At 33.4% G+C, this 19481-nt stretch overlaps 3 protein-coding genes across 5 annotated transcripts in view; 1 reads left to right on the plus strand and 2 right to left on the minus strand.

Moving 5' to 3' along the window:
• LOC105176736 overlaps window positions 1–1268 on the plus strand; it is a 2017-nt gene extending 749 nt beyond the window's left edge. The window contains exons 2-3 of the mRNA XM_011099633.2: window positions 1–313; window positions 430–1268. The exon at window positions 1–313 is cut by the window's left edge and continues 4 nt beyond it. Of these exons, the coding sequence (XP_011097935.1) occupies window positions 1–313; window positions 430–1052 (936 nt within the window). The 3' untranslated portion in view covers window positions 1053–1268. The remainder of the gene's footprint in view (window positions 314–429) is intronic.
• On the minus strand, window positions 3854–6115 carry LOC105176737 (50S ribosomal protein L24, chloroplastic). Its single transcript, XM_011099634.2, has 4 exons — window positions 5948–6115; window positions 5151–5189; window positions 4403–4633; window positions 3854–4277 (listed from the first exon to the last, which is right to left on the minus strand). Exons 1-4 carry the CDS (start codon window positions 6050–6052, stop codon window positions 4074–4076), a joined length of 579 nt encoding a protein of 192 aa, XP_011097936.1. The 5' UTR covers window positions 6053–6115; the 3' UTR covers window positions 3854–4073.
• Window positions 6839–12165, minus strand: LOC105176738 (calcium/calmodulin-regulated receptor-like kinase 1). 3 transcript variants are annotated; one of them, XM_011099636.2, is made up of 8 exons: window positions 12031–12165; window positions 10978–11343; window positions 10036–10189; window positions 9312–9438; window positions 8162–8247; window positions 7946–8017; window positions 7605–7808; window positions 6839–7462 (listed from the first exon to the last, which is right to left on the minus strand). In XM_011099636.2, exons 2-8 carry the CDS (start codon window positions 11289–11291, stop codon window positions 7127–7129), a joined length of 1293 nt encoding a protein of 430 aa, XP_011097938.1. In that variant the 5' UTR covers window positions 11292–11343; window positions 12031–12165; the 3' UTR covers window positions 6839–7126. The 3 variants fall into 3 exon arrangements, with proteins under 3 accessions (XP_011097938.1, XP_011097937.1, XP_011097939.1); XM_011099635.2 differs by having other exon boundaries at window positions 12019–12154; XM_011099637.2 differs by lacking the exon at window positions 12031–12165 and adding an exon at window positions 11440–11579.

Consider the following 19481-nt stretch of genomic DNA (forward strand, 5'->3'; position numbering starts at 1 on the left):
GGCGGTGGCGATGATGGGGGCGCCGCCGGCAGCGGCTGTGGCTCAACGTTTGTGGGCACTCTAAGACCTGGGACGCCTGGCCCTGGAGGGCACCCTACGATGCATTACTTCAGTTCTTCGCTCAGAAACTCAGCAACTCCAACTAGGAAAAGTGACCATTTCTTGACGGAAAGGGAAGGGTTTAGGAATGGTCAGAAAAGGACATCCACTCAGAAAAACAGTAATGGGACCAATCCTGCTGCATGCCACAAGTGCGGAGAGCAGTTTGTGAAGTGGGAGGCTCTTGAATCCCATCATCAATCCAAGCATGCTGGTAAGCATATTATAGTAAGCTGATCATCAGTCTGAACCACCCACTGGACTTGATTTGCAAGAAAAGGTGGAAAATGAAGTTGTTTTGATCTGTTTATTTGCTCTGTTTTCACACAGTTACTGAACTCTTGGAGGGCGACTCGTCGAGGAAAATTGTGGAGATTATCTGCAGATCAAACTGGCTCACGTCGGAGAACCACTGTGTTAGAATAGACAGAGTTTTAAAAGTTCATAACATGCAGAAGACCCTGGCTCGGTTCGAGGACTACAGGGAAGCAGTGAAAATTAAGGCCAGTGAGCTTGCCAAGAAACATCCTCGTTGTTTAGCCGATGGAAACGAACTGTTGAGGTTCCACGGCACTAATCTAGCATGCTCTCTGGGCATGAATGGATCCTCTAGCCTTTGTGTATCTGATAAATGCTGCGTTTGCCGAATAATCAGATATGGCTTTTCGATGCTGAAAGGTAAAGTAGGGGTCTTCACGACTTCAACGAGCGGAAGGGCTTTTGAATTGATAGAAATCAATGAAGCTGATCAGTTTATGAGAAAAGCGTTGATAGTGTGCAGGGTTATCGCAGGGAGGGTGCATCGGCCTCTGGAGAACATCCAGGACATGGCTGGGCAGACAGGGTTCGACTCATTGGCTGGGAAAGTTGGTCTGTATTCGAACATTGAGGAGCTTTACTTGCTGAACCCTAAAGCTCTTCTTCCTTGTTTTGTGGTGATATGCAAAACCTGAACAAGAACCAAGCAAGAAAGGTGGTGGAATCTGTTGTTCTGAAGATTTTGTTCATCAAGATACAGAGGATTTCATTAATTTTCCTTGTCAATATTCTGTGTCTGAAAATCATGATGTTGTTTCAGAAATTACATAGGATTCTTGCATGTTTCTTTCTGTGTCTGTAAATTGCTTCCTATTACTATGGTGCAGTGAGAGTTATCCCAAAACAAGGTAGATCATGTATTGCACATTTGGGTTCGGCAAAATATTATACTCCAATATTATAATTAATTTTGGGTTCGGCAAACTGACTTGGATTAAAATTATTTAATGTTACATGAACTTGGTACCTGCTGGATGGTGGAATAGGGCAACATTGATAAACAAATGACCAAAAGAACAATAGACATTGAACTAACATGTGTACAATGTGACTTCAGTCCACTTATTTTGCTAGGTATTCAAAAGATATAAATATCATGGAATATCCTCTGTGTTTAAAAAAATTAAACAAATTATCCTCTATTAATGGATTACATAAGGGGGTAAATTGCTTCTTTTTTCAAAACACAAAGGATAATTTATTATTTTATTTTTTTATGAAAATTTTTTACTCATTTCTCATATTACAAAAAATAAATTGTATTTTTCTCTAAAAAATCATTAATTGCGAACCGTAATAGACGTTTGAATGGCATGACATGACCTCCTGCATGGGGGAATTCAATGATTTCCGTGTGTATTCGATTAGTTGGATCAATATATGATGACATCATCATTTACAAGTTATCGAATGATAACTAATATAGGGTACAAACACACACGAACAACGCAACCGCACTAATAAGTGATATACTCTGTTGCTCCCCACCACTGAAATGAACCAATAACTAATAATAATCAAATTGAGTACCTACGTACGGAGCCATTGTTGGATTAATTTATGTTGTGAGTTTAGCCTCGTTTAAAATTCTTACTCAAATTAAATTTGGTCGAATCAAATTAATCACATAAAAAATATATTATAATTATTATATAATCGATCATTTTTTTAAATTATACACCAATTACACAATAAGTATTCTACATTTATTATATAATTAATTATATAAAGGGGGTCTAAGGCAGGTTCGCCCAAACCCGAGGCCTAGCCCGCCCCCGTATAGTCCCACTTTGTATACATTCTTCTAAGTTTTTGATTTCTCAATAAGTAATATCATTTTAAATTTAGGTACTTTAGCATAGTTTTTTTGGTATAAAATGGATTATATATACAAATAATACATTCAACTAATTTTTATTTTCAATAAGTAATATTATTTTAATTTAGGTACTTTAAAACAATTTTTTTAATATATTAGCTAATTTTTTATTTTTATATTTTTTATATAGAGTTGGATATATACAAAATTATTTAAAAATTTACCTTTAATACCATAATTTCCTGTTAACTAGTAGTATAAACAGTATATAAATAATAAAAATTATTTTTAAAAAATTGTGGTGAATTTCAAGGCAGACGTAGGATAAAACTGAAATTAGCCCGAACCAGTAAGGGTTCCAAATCTGGATCCAAACCCCTGTCCGAACAGCCGAAAAGGGTGGGCTCCTGCTAGGGTCCCAAATGCCCCGGCCCAAATTTAATTCCTAATTGATTTTAATTTGATCAAACTCGATTTGAATTAAAATTATTTCATGTGTTAGCGCATAAAGGAGTTTTCGAATCCTCATAATTAATTTAATAATAATGCTTTCTCAGTTTAATACAAAATAATTTAGTGGAAAGAAAATAAAATCCAGAAATTAACGTTTGTGCAATCAGCGCCAAGAATAAACCTGCAAATTCGGAACTAGAGAACAAATCAAGATAATAAGACTAGGCTTGTTTGACATGTCCTATAATATCAAGGAGGAAAAGGTAAAATAATTTCAATAGTAATGAAATAGTATAAGGAAAGTGGCATCTAATTTCAGAGGGCGATTAGCTGCCCATTTTCTCGTCATGGTTCACACTTTCCAATCCATGAACAATATATAATTTTTTTTTATTCAAATTAGATTATATCAAACCAAATCATTAAGTATGATATTGTTATGTAATTGCTTTATTTTTCTGAACTGCATATCATTCATATAATAAAATGTATTGCAATTTTTATCTAATTGGTTTAAATCCGACACAACACAATTTGGATTAAAATTTCCCATAATATTATATATATTCCTGTTTCTTGAGAAATTTATGAAGGTACCGAGAAAATTTGATGGAAGAAGCTTCTCTAATAGCCTTTGTTTCGTCTTGACAGATCTAACATGTCTACTGCCAATCAAGATCAATGTCACCAAGAAAAACAGAAAGAATTTCGCTCCTACATACATAGCTTCATTAGTACACGAAATTAACCACCAAGTGTTTCCACATGAAATTTCAGGCAACTCTTGAAACTTGAAAGGCGCCCTTTCCAGAACTAAGACATCAACTAAACTCAATGATACATGATATACTCCTTTTTAATACTGAATGACCATCTCGTATAAAAGTTTAAACTTATTATAATTTAGTACTGAAAAACACCTCGGCCAACAACTACCACCGAAGGGCAGTTTTCAGTCAAACGGCTCTAAACTGTCAAACAAAAGCAATATCAAGGGCTTCAATGATCAAGCTTCTTAACAAGGGCTAAGAGAATTAAGGTTGTTGATCCAAGTGATGAGTCAGTGAGTTTGCTTTAATGTCAGAGCTTATGCCTTAAAAGTCCTTGAAAAATTAGTGATTGATTGATTTGATTAGTAGCAAATCTCATGCATGATTCCCAAGGTAAAAACCAACAAGAATTTCCATCAATTGTGGCAAATGATGTTGCTATTCACAAGCAAAAAGTACAATTCACTACAGTATACATCAAAATTTTTTGCAAGTTTGATCATTCAGATGGTGGAAATGAGTTTTAAAAAACATAACCAAATTAGTTGAAGAAAGGGGTAGAACTTAAAGATTTTTAGAAACTAGAATGTTCAGAAAATCTAGCACCTGGTCTCCTAAGAGGCAGCAGCTACTTCTGTTGATTGTTCCTTCTCCTTCACCGCTTTTTTCCAGTTCTCTGCACTGTCAATTATTTCTCCAGTCTTTACGAGGTAACGAACACGTTTACCATTTTCCAGGGTTTTATGACCAACCCTGCTTACCACATCCTGCTCTTTGGAATAAAGCATCACATTTGAACTGTGAAGAGGTGCTTCGATCTGAAAACAGAACTCAAAAATTACTTCATCACCTTATGGGACAATAAGAATTAAAATATTACTCACAGAATATGTTCAATTGCAAATTATAGGTCTATACTAAGTGTTGAAGGGAGAAAAATGACCCTGATTATTTGCCCTTGCTCGCCCTCTTCCTTGCTCTTCACATGCTTGGTCTTCAAGTTAATATCTTTTACCACTATGCGGCTGTTATGTTTAATAACCCTTGTAACCTCACCAATTTTTCCTTTGTCATTGCCAGCTATGACTTTTACAGTATCCCCAACTTTAACGTGCATTTTGTGTAGCACCGGTAGGCTGTTTGGTTTGCACTCTTTTCGCTCCCATCGCTTAAGCTGCATGAAAATTTCAAATTAATAAAACTAGATTATTGTTATTGCCTGTAATTAATTCATACTGACTCCTAGAACTTGGTCGCATGTGTCCAACTCTCTGAGTTGCCTTGAGATGTGCGAGACCGCAGCATGTAGGTGCATAAAGAATAGTGGAAATGCAGGTTACGTGATGTGGGATTCCTGTAGGTGAATACTACAGGAGCAGGAAAACACATGCACGACACTCACTAAACTAAAACACTTGTCTGAGATCAAAATGTGAAAAGGTTAAACTTTTCCTGCAACGATAAAACTAGATCCTTTCAGACATTGCTAATACTGTGCTCCAAGTCTGCAAAGGACTATGATGGAACACACCCCAGAATGTCTCTGGAGAAAACTTTGTGAAGATGCTCATTTCCTATTGTATCTAGGAAACCAATGAAAATGAAAATTAAGTACGGTAGCAGCTTCAGATGTTCCTTTCCTGTTATGGATAAAGATATGAGAAGGATGAATATTTAACCAAAATACTAACCCTTGCAACAACTGAACTTGGTGGGTCAGTTGATTTAACCTGCACAGCGAAGCAGAAGTTAGTATTAAACTGAAAGTGGCTTCTCTAGAAGCACCGCCAACCCCAAAAATCAAGAGGAAAAGGAAATACAGAAAAAATTGCAACAAAAAATTTGACTGGAGAATGTCCGTAGAGCAATCTATCTATCTATCTGACTGACCCTAGTACTTTAGATCAATTGCTCAGAAATCTTGGACTTCGAATCTAACATGACCAAAAGATAAATAAGCCAGCAATACACCAACTATAACTACAATAATTAGTCGTCCCTTAATTCAGCTCCTTCAACATTTCACTCTTCACTTTCAGACAAGAAAGCATGGCTTTTTCAGTCACTTATAAGCTCTCAGTTACCTAGCGTACAGAGCTTAAAAGCACTGCTTCCCAGATTATTAATTGAAAAAAAAAAAAAAAAAAAAAAAGCTCTTCAAGTTATTATCATCCATTTCAAAAGTGCCACAAGTAAATTCGTCAAACAAGCTTTAACACTAAGAACTCATAGCAAATTCCTCCCCTTTTCTGTGGTAAAGAACTCCTAACAGTTTCCGGTGCTACAAATTAGAGAATGCCAATCGATCAGACAACCGTTTCACCATTGCTTCATTTGAAATAAGAAGAACAAAACATCACCGCGGAAAAAAATCAGCTACATATGCCAGAATAATTGAGAATTTAAAGAACTCTAGATGAAATTCAACGAGGAAAAGAGTTCACAATATACATTAAGAAATGAAAAAAAGCGGGAAACGAAACTATACCGCCGGCAGGTGGAGAGAGGGAGAGAAGAAGCGTTGGCCGAGGAAAGAGTTGCTCGACAGATTTAGAGAAGTAAATGAGCTCTGAAGCGCCGCCATTGCCGCCATATCCTCTTCTTTATTTGGTTGAAGGATTATGTGTTTCTCCAACTGCACCACACCGAATTCACAGAGACGGAAAGAAGATAATATGCAAGAATTGCTTTTTCTCTCAGGTAGCCTGTAGTGCGGTTTTCCGCAGTTAGAACGTCAACCTTCTAAAGTCGTGTGAGTAGCAGAAATTTGTGGACAAACAAATAAGGGCGTAATTGAATTTTAGCCCAGGAGCTTTATTCAAATTGTAAGATTGAGCCGTCAGATTGTAGGCCTAAGTCTCATAATAATTTCTTTTATACTTTTATCTAATTTTCAAATTCGAACATACTGAGCAAAAAAACAGTAATTATATAATTACATAAATATTAATAAATTAAACAATACATTAATTCAATAGATAAACTCACATTACAATAATTTATTTTATGAAACGAACATACCGCATTTATGTAGAATAAGCGTAACTTTTGATTCAAAATACAATTTATGCATAAGTTACGGCTACATTCCTTGATCCATGAGGTATTTACAAACTGTCCGTACTTTTTAAAAATTACACATATGCCCACCAATAATATTAACATTATTTACACAAATCACTCCTCCTTTTTAAATAATTACACATATACACTTTAAAAATATTATCATCATTACACAAACTACCTTTATTTTTCTACTGTCATGGATTGTTTTTATAATTACACAAAAATAAGATAAAAACGGTTCATATAGATAGAGCAGTAGATGAGTGTGAATCTATCCTACAATTTATATTCCCCAAGTAAACTTTTCCAAATATGTACAATCAGCATAACTTTTGATTCATTTGAATTCCGGAATTCATATACAAAATTGGGAAGATTAAGAAAGAAAATTTCACTACCCTACACTGAGGTCGCAAGACCAGAGGAAGTGTACTGAATCCTACCTATCTCAAGCAGAAGCTCTGCTACTCACAAGTATGGTTGTGATTCTCAATCCTATAAAGCTGAAGAGTTTATGTTAAAATTAAAAACAGAAAATCAGAAACAAAACCAAGAAGAAATACAAATAAAAAAATCTGAGAGAAGGGGGAGAGTGAATCATTTAAACATCAATAGAGTCGGCTGTGCTGTCCACAGATTCTACTCTTCGGTGTTCAGGAATTGGGCTCGGACGTGTTAGTTGGTCCATGTTGACGATTACCTCGCCTGCTCTGGGAGTCGAGGAACTACTCGGATGGTACCGAATGTGTCTGGATTTAAGAATTCTTGAGAGCACCTGGACAATGTCCCTCATCGATGGCCTTCTTCTAGCAACACGATTGACACATTTGTGTGCAAGAGTGGCCACCTCATCAAGTTCTTCAACGTCGTATTTCCCATCAAGACGAGGATCGACTATTTCTTCCCATCCGACTTTTGCTTCAGTATTCATGGCCGCCTATGATAATCAGTTAACCAGATTTGTCGTTCAGACAAGCCCAACAAAATGAATAAAGCAGCAGATAGAGGACTAGGGATCACTCCTCTAGATATCTCAAAGCAAGATTGCGATTCAAATTTAGACTAAAGGAAGAACTTACTAGCTCAACGTACTCCATGAGACCCTGGAGAGGATTTCTTCCTGCAATGAGTTCAAACAGAAGCACCCCGTAGCTGTAAACATCACTTTTCTTTGTGAATGACCGTGTCGATACATATTCAGGATCAAGATATCCAAAAGTCCCTCGAACATTGGACACTTGTTTGGTAACCATCTCTTCCCTTGATAGCCCAAAGTCAGCTACCTGCAGAATAGCCACATGTACAGTATGAACATCTAATAAAACTAATTTCCATTTAATAGACACTTAAAATGTTGTGCACCCTTTGCGTATCTTTTTCAGAAGAAAAAAGAATATATGGATACCCAGTGCAGACTTACCCTGGCTCTCATGGAATGGTCCAACAAAATATTGGATGATTTAATGTCACGATGAATCACCGAGGGAACAGCCTGTAGGTAATTGTAGAAGGGTACAGAAGTGAAAGAACATAAGCATATGAATGAATGAGGGGATGAAACACAGCCAAAGTTATGAACAACCACATATGCATAGAAGAATACTTTTAGTGTGTGTAAGAATGAAATTGTACTTACTCCATCATGAAGATATTCCAAGCCCCTAGCCACATCAAGAGCTATTTGAACCCGTAACTTCCAATTCAATGGATCAAGATTTTCATCTAAAAACACACACAAAAAGAGAAACAAGAAGAGGTAATGAATGAAAGCTATGAAGAAAATAAGGAAAACAGTGAACAGAATAAAAATTCCAGAGAGAAACTGCATTCTTAAACTTATTCAATTGATAACTGACACGTTTATGTTTTTTCAATAAGTTACATGTTCAGGCAATAAATTTGACTGTATGCCCCCAAGAATATGGATAAGAAGCTCAGTTGCCAGGAATCACAAGTTTAACACAAAACAGATACCATTGCAAACCAGCAATTACAATTTTTTTCTGAAGTTGGTGACCGAAGTGACAGCATTGGCCATAAACTACGAAAGTCAAAATGGAAAACCGATCATGCCATTATACAAAATAATACTTTTGAGTATCACACCCATCTAAAACCTGTATTTAGTCATCTTGGTTTTGATTTGTCCACCTTTGCCTCATAGCCTTCAACAGACCTCAGTGCGATATATTCTCATCAGAATAATGTTGACTTACCAGACACGAAATGAGAGGGATACAAGAAGAGATGAAATGTCAAATCCTCCTTTAGAAATAGAATAATGTAAGCAACTGCTTGATATCAAATGCAGATAACTACAATGCTTTACAAGCATTCAAACTTATGCCATCTGGATCCCAGATTCTGGAACCATGTTTATCAGAGAGGCAACAGCATAGGACTAAGTTCAAGTCTTAATTCCCGCCTTCCTTACAAATCATCTTCTACTATCCTCCGGTTTCCAACAACCACACTCCCCGATTAAAATAGCTGATATTAGCCTTAAGCTGGGGAATACTATAAAGTAGGTTCTAGTTTCAATTCCATTAAAATGTAAGATAGATAAGCATTAAACAGTCGCATCTCAAGTCATATAGAAATCAGCACATGGACACAACAAGAGATGCACCATGACATGTTTATCAAATACAATTGACTTAGGCACAGCCATGGATACAAAATATTGCATGCATATAGGCTTACACCCATATTGGAGTATACCACTAGATTCAAGAAGTTGCCGTTTCTCCAATTAAAAGTTCTGCAGATAGGTATAGCTAACTTACTGTAAAGATGAGAAGCCAAACTCCCTCTGCTCATGTAGACGTATATAAGCATATGCTGGTTCTTCTCTGCACAGTATCCAACCAAATTCACAAGGTTCCTGTGATGTAACCTTCCTAATAACATAACCTGAGAGAAAACAGAGGAAAAGGAAATTACATCCGCAATGAATTTAATCATAAAGCTTTCAATCAAGCATTGTACATTTACTGTTTGCAAAACAACAATAAGCGCACAAAAGTACATAATTATCTTAAGCACAAATACAGAAATTTTCCTTTTCCCTCAATACTCTTGCTTTTTCACAGCCACCCTATTATATATAAATTTTGTTAGTTTAGACATCTTTTGCCCACATGAAATGAGGAATTTTTCATGATTCTTTTTCAATGTTCTCATTTATCCCTTTTCATTTTAAAGCAAAGCTGGGGCTATGAAAGTTTTGAAATTTATTTCAATAGAATAATGATAAAAGGGACTAATAGCATAACATTCTACACCGCCAATCCACCTCGTAATTATCGCCCAACATTTGGGGTGCTGGGCATGCAACACGAGGAAGCATGTGTTAGGCACGTATAAGCTTGTGAGTATATAAAACCAGCCCAATGGTCTACATAAAAGGCATATAAGTAAGCCAATCGAGGAAGACCATTAAGTTGATTTCAGTGAACAAGTAAGAGCACAGGCCTACTGTCAGATATGTTAGTTATTAAAACGAAGTACCTCTGTTTGGAACTCTTTCTCCCCCTGCTTTGAATCAGTTGCAAGCACTTTAACAGCAACAGTTTCACCACTCGACATCTGAGCTTTGAAAACAGGACCATATGCCCCTTGACCAATCAATGTGGTAAAATTACAGGTCGCTTTCTGCAGGTCCCTGCTCATGCATCAACCAAAACTATATCATTATGAGAATAGGCTATAAGAATGAGATGCACCTATGCATGAGCATTTTACTCCCATAAACCTGTATTCCGAGAGAATAGCAAGTATTACTCAACATACATATCTAATGACCATATACGTGATTTCTGATCCCAAAGTTCCTTATATATCAGAAGACAGTAGGAATCTGATGTTCAGGCCCATCAACATCCTAAGCCTGTGGTCTATAAGGAGATGCTCCAGCAAACTTGCATACTCTTACCAATTAAAGTAATCGATGAGCCTTAACAGCACTTTTTGGTTGAAACCATAAACTTTTCCACCCAGAAGCAAGCAATGATTTCACCTTGTGGGCGCAGAGCGCAGGTAGCAAGTGCACTATACTATTTAGCATGTGTGTGCTTTTCTCCTCAAGTAAATTTCATGTTAACTACCAGAAGATTTTTCTCAAGTTTTGAGCATCTTTAATGCAACTTGGAGTAATCTCAATGTGGAAAAGAAAAATAGTCTCCTAGTTGTGCCTACGGCACAAGTCATCTAAGCTAAATGGATTTTCCCACTAATTGCCAAGATCCTGTGTCTAACGAAATTTCACAAACTTCCCAGGATAATGAAACATAAATTAATTCTGCAATTCCTCCTATGCATGTTCAATTTTAACAAAGAGACACTTCCAAGCATATGATATTAAAACAAACAGCCACCCGTTAGATAGAGTTCGTGTAAGCCAAATTAGAAAGTGGCTTCAGCTTAAGAGCATCCGCAGAAAAAAAAACGTACTTGTAAGAGTACTCCAATATCCCTGATGCAGAAACCAAACTGGCCTTCTTCAGTCCCCCTAGCCACAACGGCAAACCAATTTGTATTGTTGACCTGGGTGATTCAGTCCCAACCGATGAGTCCGACAATATCGTACAAGAATCAGCCCCATTTGCACGAATAGGGATGGCGGCAGTCCTTCTAGAACTGCTATTTCCTATCTGGGAATGCTTCCTATGGTACCTAAAGCAAAAAAATGCAGCTATAGCCAAAGCCACACCGATCACCACTCCAACTGATAACCCAATTATCAAGCCTGTTGACTCCTCTCTCATCTCTTTCTTTCCAGTCGCACTATATTATCTACTAATGTATTTATCCATATACCTACACATATAAAAGTAAGAAAAATCAACTCATGAGCTCAATTCACTAGTAATCCAAAACAAATAGATATCCATGAAAATCTCAAATATCATTAACCTTCAAATAAGCATCTCGGAAAGATTTTTCTCTCTTAAGGACAGATAAAAGGAATTTAAAGATAGAATGGTTTATGTATCACTCCATGCTTATGAATTGAGCTAAAAATGAAACAACGAGCTGAACTGTTCCTGATAACAATAACCACACAGTAGACGAAGTGTATGAACTCGGGGTCTAAAGATTTAAAAAATCTGAAAATCCACAAACAACGACGAGAAAAAATCAGCAAACAACAGCGAAATGCATAGACCGGGGAATTATATAAGTTTCGGTCAAACTATCCATTTGAGTTGCCAAAACAGTAAAAGTCAAATTTCTCTCTCGATGTTGTCATCATCAAACTGAAAAACACATCACCCTGGAAACTCAAAAAACAAGCCCGAAGGCCAACTCGAGATCAAGAAACAAGCAAAGCAGAAGAACCCAGATCAAACTTTCCTCGATACCCACAAAAAGAAAAAGAAAAAAAGAGAAACCCCACAAAAAAAAGTTGCCAAAAATATCGAACAGGAAAGACATACAACGAGTAAACTCACAGTAGCAGAATTCGAAAATGCAACGTAGTGAGTGACGAACCTATTCAACTACCTTCTTTGCTGAATGTTGACTGGCCAAAAGCCGACGGCGGCAGCAGTTACTGATATTCTTCTCTTTTTCCCTCTCCGTGTCGTATGTGCGTTGCAAGAAAACAGAGAAATGGGCGCCAAGGACGGGAGGAGCAGGAAGGAATCAGGTGCGAGAGCGAACACAAAGAGTATATCCCTTGCTTGAATTTCGCTGATTTCCGAACTTTTCTCTGACAGTGCAAAAGGCGAAGATCATTTCTTCCGCCAGCGAAGAACAAAATCAACGACGAGTGTCTAAAGCGCAGGAGGGAGGAATTCTTTCTTTTCTCTACGATTTCGCTGGTTGTCCGTCGCCGGAGTGAAAATGGCAATGCGCGTCAAAATATGAACTTGGAAATTATGAATCCCCAAAATGCCCTCTGAGAATATAATAATGCCAGTTGTCGCCTCTGCCTCTGCTCTTCGATTTTTAAAATTTAATGCTGTATTTAAGAGGGAATGTGGGTCGCCCAAAGTGTGTTCAATTGTATGTGTAATGTACATTTTCGTGATTTCAGCCATTTCTCATAGTACCTTTTCTTTTTAATTATTTTCGTATGTTGCATTTAATTAATATAATTAGTGGTCGGAATCGAATTATTTAAATTTCTATTATTTTTATTTAATTATATCAAAAAATAAAAATAAAATAAATAAATTATCATAAGTAATATTTTTTTAATAATTTCGACAATTTTTAATATTGATGATAATTGGAAAAGCAAAATAAAAAAGATAAAAATAAAATTAACTGGCAAAGAATGTGAGACTCCAGAACGAAAAGCTTCGGATTCGACTGTAAAAGACTAGTGGTATACAGGGCAAATAGTCAGTGACGTCTAATGCGTGTAAAAATGTAAAATTGGTACGGGTTTCAATAAATTTGGATTATCATTTTGAATTTGGGTCAATGAACGTGTGATCTTAATATATGAAACCTCTAAAACATTACATTAGTACTCTAAAACTCAAATTAATATTAAATTTGATAAAAAATAAAATAAAAAGTAAAAAAAAATGTAATAAGAAATTAAAATATGGTGATCAAATTATAAGAAGAAACACACAAGTTAAAGAGAGAGTGCTCGATGAGTATTAATAAAAATGCTCAGAGATTTGGAGAGTATCCCCCGGTTGAGGGAAAAATTTTATATTGATAAAGGGCTGCCCTGTCTGCTGAGGGTCTCATACTTTTATCTCTATTTTCGGGAAAGAGGATGAGGGCAATTGGATGAGTTGTAATCCGACCTTATCTGTTGTTATACATGTCCATAATTGTGTATCTTTCAATTATGGGAGACCCCTTGTTAGTAGGGAATTTTAACCGCTAGGAGTCAAAGACTCCAGGAAGACTTTCCTTATGAGCAATATCTTTAAGATTTACATGACCCATCATGGCGGATGACTGGGAAGCTAGTCGTTTGCCATGTGGAGATGGCCAAATGTGAGCATTTGGGTTGATTCTCATTCTTAGATTGTATTTACGAGTCGAGTTCAAGGGCGTCTTAGGAGACCTCCTAGACCATTGAGGCATACTTCAGGGGTTATGAGTCTTACTGTTCTTTCTGGGTTGGGCCTCTTTAAGCCATATGTATCAATGTCTGATTTAATTATCGAAATTGAGTATTATGATTTTAAGGTTACGATTCGAACTCCATCGATAAATGAAGATAATGTCTACTTTAATAGTAGTTGTTGATTATATATAGTTTTCTGATATTAATAATTAATATATAATTATTATAGTTGGTGATTGTCTTTAGATATATGATAATTGTAATCGATTTATTCAACAAATAATAAATTATTATTTTTACTTTAAAAAAAAAAGTATACATGGCACATAAATGTACGTGCATAGTTAATATTAAGTTTTAAAATTATTTATTTATTTTAAATATATATTAATTGAAAAGAGAAATAAAAGAATGAAGTTATGAGGAATTATTGGATGATTAATCTCTAAAGTTTTTCATCAATCTTTAAATAATTACACTACCCTTCTCTGAGATTTGATGTAATTACATGTAAACTTTCTATAGTTTAAAAAATTACATCTAATACCTCTAAGGTTTGTTTTTATGTAACAAATAGGACCCTCCATAAGTCAAAACTTTACTAGATTTATTGATATTAACAAAAATACTGAATAAAAAATTATATTTATTCTCAATTAACTTATTACTGATTTATTGTAGGTCAAATAAATTTTTTTCGCTTATAACAACGAAAATATACCTAATCTCATGCATTGACATCTGAATATGTATAAGAGTAACTTGATCATAGAAAGATTTATTTGACCTGCAATAAATCAATAGTAAGTCAATCAAAAGTAAATATAAATTTTTATCCCGTTTTTTGTTAGTATCAGCAAATTCGATGAATTTTGACTGACGGATAACTTATTTATTAGACGAAAGCAAACTTAAAAAATACTAGATATAATTTTTTAAATTATAACTATTTATGTACAGTCATACCAAATCTAAAAAAATAAGAGCATAATTATTGTTTAACTTTTTGATAATTGGAGGATTGATAGTAAGGATACACAGATAGAGATTAAAGTTTGATACTTTATAGGAAAAAGGAAAAGGAGAAAGAGATTTGAAGAAATGAGCTGTAATGGAGTATCATCAAAGCTCTTCACCATTCTTATCTTTTTTCTTTTTTCCTTTTCTTATTTATTAATTTATTGTTAAAAATAAATTTAAAAATATATTTTTTGAATTGTTTAATTTTGCTGATTTGACCTCAAAACCCTCACAATTTTTGCATCTTAATCACTTATTCAGTATTCTAAAATTAAGCACTTCTGAAAAAAATATAAGTTTTTTTAATTTTATTTAGATTTTATTTCAATTTTTAATTAAAGGCGTGTGTTTTTAATTTTGTTTAGATTTTCGTATGAAATGAGAATACATTTGAATTAATTAACGTGATCGTATTTCATATTGAACTGTGGTATTAAATCGATATATCTTCAATAAAAATACGTCCAAATAAATATATTTTTATTTTAATTATCGTTTCAAAAACTGAAAATTAGCTAACATAAATAAATCAAACTAAGAATTTTTTAAAAAATAAAACATTTCATGAATGTACTTGGAGAGGATACCATCATATAAATATTAGGTTTGAATTTTGGGACATTGATTGATTGATGTGTTAATGTTAATTATATGGTAATGGAAGTAATCAACTGTTAACCTAATTCAACTGCATTTTCAGTATTAAATGGAAAAATTTGCACACAATGTGATATCCTCAAGTTCTAAATCTTTGAGGGTGAAAGCATTGACTATAGATAATGTCAGGTGGATTTTTTTTTTAAATTATCATTAATAAAAAAAAATATGGTGATAATATTAAAATAATTATTGCTAATGATAAGTATTCAAGTGATAATTTTTTTTTTCATAATTTGATTTTTCATAATATTATCTGATTAGGGAAAAACACAATTTTAGTTCATTGATTACAGCACTAGAAAAAAATTGATTTTTCGCTATATTATAAATAACCACGGCTTAAAGTCGTGGTAAATCAATACTACTAACCATGATTAAATAAAATCAAAGCAAAAACTTAAATTTTTACCATGGTTAATCAATATTCGCCATGGTTTTTAGTCATACCCAAAACATTTGTCATGATTTAAGCAATGGTTAGGGTTTTGTCCATACTTGCAAAAACAATGGCTAGTGGTCGTTGCCAAATCGTAGTTGATTTGTATTTTCGACGATTTTCTTCTTTTAACTATAGTAATTAACCGTAGTCGAAAATCATATTTTTTCTAGTGTAGGGTGGCGGCACATTCAGTCCTTTCCAATTTAAAAACTATCATTGGGGACTATAAATTTTAAAAAAATGGCAAATTTACTTCAAATTTCGCACATGACCTAATTAATTTGAGGGTTTTCTTAAATATTTTTGGCCGTTTTTGCTGACTTGATATGAGGATTATAAGAGAAACGAGCATCTGCTTGTTCTATAACTATATGAGGTCGCATATTTAGTTCAAATGTTATTAGAAAAAAAAATGTAATACTAACAAAACTGGCCGAAAATTAAAAAAATCCCAAATTAAAGGGATACGTATCAAACGTGTGCTAATTTTGGGAAAATTTATCATTTTCTAATGCATGAACTAAATGTGCTGATTCTTTTTTTTTTAAATTATAGTCATCAATTTACAAAATCAAAATTGAAGAGAACAAAAAAAGTCATCCAGCAAAGTTATAAGACTAAAATTATATTTTTTTTTCCTACTAAATGTTAGTAGTCAGCAACGAATTTATATATAATTGTTTTTATGACTTATTACAACTAGTAGCAAAAAATTTATACGATTTTGTCGTTGATGAAATTATAAAATTATTATCGCTTACTACAGCCCTTTTTAATGATAATTTTAATATTGTCACTAACGTTGTATTTTATATATATATAGCAAAATTAGTTAATATCATATTCCTATTTTGATTATATATAAAGTACATGTACAAGAATATTCTTTTATATACAGAACTGCAGATTCAATATATATGTATATATAAAGAGTGTATCTAAATATAATATCGATTTATAATTAGTAAAAATGAGAAAATATATATGTTATACATAGTTCAAAATTCCAAAAAAAATAGAATTAATATGACATAGGTAAAGTTGGGCGGACAAAAAATAATGTTCGGCATTTAAAACAAATAAATAATTATATTTATATACTTTTATTCATATTCATTATTTTTTGTGTTTTTAAAAATATATATTATATTTATCTGATTATATACGCACAAATACTGAATGACCAATTGCTAGTATTAAAAAATAATATAGAGTTGAAATGGTTGATTTTCTTAGTGTGGAGCAATCTGCAACAGTAGAGATTTGTTTAAGACGTGGAGGGAGGTCAATGGTCATTACCCATTTCAAGAATTATTATGAAAACACAATTTTCCGATTATTTATATTTTATGTTTCTGTTACTTTATTAATAAAATCAGAGGTAAATTAAAATAATTTTATTTTAAATTTGATATAATTATGAATATTCTTTTAAAGTTTTTTTAAATTACTAATATTTACTGATTTTAGTGGTCGTCTAACAATTAGCCCATTCCATTAGGTTTCTATCCTTTTTGTTATGGTGAACTGACTAAAATGCTCGTATGGACTAAAAACTATAATTTTATTTATTTTTAATTTTTTTTATTAACTAAGAGGACAATTTTTTTTGATAATTTTTTAAAAATTTTCATCAACCCCGTCAGGTTTTCTTTCTAATTTTTTATTTTTATTAAAAAGGAAAAAAAATACAGTTTGGGTTTAATTGACAATTTCATACCTGCATCAAATAATACATAATTTCATCAAACATCAAGGGATATTTGTAATTTTTCAAACAACGAGGGAGTATTTCGTCTTGAGGGCTAGTGATGCTTAAAAATAGTGCTTTTCTGGCCCATATTATTAATAGAAAACTGGAAATTGAAATGGAATAAATGTCTTTTCAAGATAAAATATGAAAAAGAATACAAACAATCCCTTTGAGATATTATCAATAAAGAAATTATACCCCACATATATATATAAGGCAATTTACCTCTCTGTATTTTTTAAATGCAACAATTTATATTTTTATATTTTTTAGAATAAAACAATTTATCTCCAAATAGATAAATTGCTTCATTTTAAAAAGCAAATGAAAGTAAATTACTTTTTTTTTTTTTTACATAAATGAACAATTTACTCATTTACAATATTATAAAAGAGTAAATTACTGTTCACCCTAAAATAGTAAATTAGAAAGAGCTTATCTCAAAATGACTATGCACAAATACACACATTGATTGGTATTTTTACTAAGATATGAGAGAGAGAGAGATTCGTCGTTCCTGATCCTACTTCACCTTAATTGTTATTTGAATAAGTAAAAATTCTGTCTTGGTCCAAGTGGGGATCGCATTTCTCTTCTGCATGTCCATGAAGTTTTAAAAAATCCAAACATATCAGAGATAGATAGAGAGGTAGGAATTTCTCGAACAAACCACACTCCTTTGTATACGTCAAGAGTCCATTAATAAAAAGGAGTAAGCAAAGCTTGAACCCAATTCCTATGGTAAGGAAATGGGGGAATTGTTATTTGTGTTTGCTCCCAAAAGAGGAGACCAACAGCCTCAATTGCTCTTAGACCATTACACTTTAAAAATTGAAAAAAAGTGCAACGGCCACGGGAAAAAGGGGAACTGTAGAGACAAATGCAGAGGCTGTTGCAATTTTCAACTCAAAAATTGCCTAAATTATTTTTCACTCACAACATATTTTCAATTATTTCCACTTATTTAAAAAAAAGAATCCTGAAAAGGCATCCATCCAATTACAACCTCTTTTGACATTTTGTTTATTTTTATGTTTCGAGTGAAACAAATGACGATGAGATTAATAATTTTATCGTCATGATAAAAGAGATATAACTATTTTAAAATGTGATGTGAACTGCACCAATCAATCCATTGAATTGGCATAATGTGAAAGAAAATTAACGGAGTGGCCCAACCCAATCCCATCTCCCTTAGGTCCAAATGTTTGTGGGCTCATGCGCCTTTGCCACAAACAAAATATTAGGCTCAAATGCTTTGTTTTGTTAGTATTGTGAACTATTAAATTCAAATATAGGCCAACTTCGGTAAATAGATGGACTCAATATTTATTGTTTGTTTGGGAAAAATGTAAGGTTCATTTAAAAAAGGGGGAACAATTACACTCTTTTTTTTTTGAGTTACGGTGTAATTATACATAAATTTTTTATAATTTGAAAAATTACATATAGTATTCTTGATTTTTTTTTGGTTTAATTAATAAGTTCAGTCGTTAGTCAAAATTTACCGAATTTATTGATATTAACTAAAAAAATGGATAAAGATCAAGATTTACCCCCAATTGATTTATTACTAATTTATTACAGGTCAAATAAATCTTCTTATGATCAAATTGCCCTCATACATCCTCACACATTAATGCATGTGAAGAGGTATATTTTCATTGTTACAAAGATTGTTTGTCGAAAAATATTTGTTTGACCTGCAATAAGTCAATCGAGATTCGAGGGTAAATATCAAGTTTCATCCTTTTTTTTTTGTATTAATATAAGCAAATTCAGTGAATTTTCACTAATGAGAGACCTATTTGTTAAAATCAAAAGTATTAGATGTAATTATTATTATTATTATTTTTTTTTTTAAGAACAAGATCTTCTAGAAATTGTTGCAGTGTGGTGCGTGTGGTGCAGTCAGATTACAGTGCATACCCTGGGTTTGAGATTTGAGTGTGGGGCCGGGGACGATGATATTCGATTGAGTGGATCAAAATGAACGGTGGGATCACCTTCAAATTTTTATAATCTATCCCATTGAGAGCGATGTT

Source organism: Sesamum indicum, linkage group LG14 (genome assembly GCF_000512975.1).
Source record: "Sesamum indicum cultivar Zhongzhi No. 13 linkage group LG14, S_indicum_v1.0, whole genome shotgun sequence".
Classification (NCBI taxonomy): Eukaryota; Viridiplantae; Streptophyta; class Magnoliopsida; order Lamiales; family Pedaliaceae; genus Sesamum; species Sesamum indicum.

What these genes read in the sequence shown, in the direction of transcription:
- LOC105176737 (XM_011099634.2), bottom strand. Translation starts at nt 6,052, where the DNA reads ATGGCGGCAATGGCGGCGCTTCAGAGCTCATTTACTTCTCTAAATCTG. An exon ending in CAAGTTCAGTTGTTGCAAGG is followed by an intron (nt 4,634 to 5,150) that starts GTTAGTATTTTG and finishes ATTTTCATGCAG; the next exon opens with CTTAAGCGATGGGAGCGAAA. An exon ending in AGCAAGGGCAAATAATCAGG is followed by an intron (nt 4,278 to 4,402) that starts GTCATTTTTCTC and finishes TTCTGTTTTCAG; the next exon opens with ATCGAAGCACCTCTTCACAG.
- LOC105176738 (XM_011099636.2), bottom strand. Translation starts at nt 11,291, where the DNA reads ATGAGAGAGGAGTCAACAGGCTTGATAATTGGGTTATCAGTTGGAGTG. An exon ending in ATATTGGAGTACTCTTACAA is followed by an intron (nt 10,190 to 10,977) that starts GTACGTTTTTTT and finishes ATGCATGAGCAG; the next exon opens with GGACCTGCAGAAAGCGACCT. An exon ending in TGGAATATCTTCATGATGGA is followed by an intron (nt 8,018 to 8,161) that starts GTAAGTACAATT and finishes AATTACCTACAG; the next exon opens with GCTGTTCCCTCGGTGATTCA.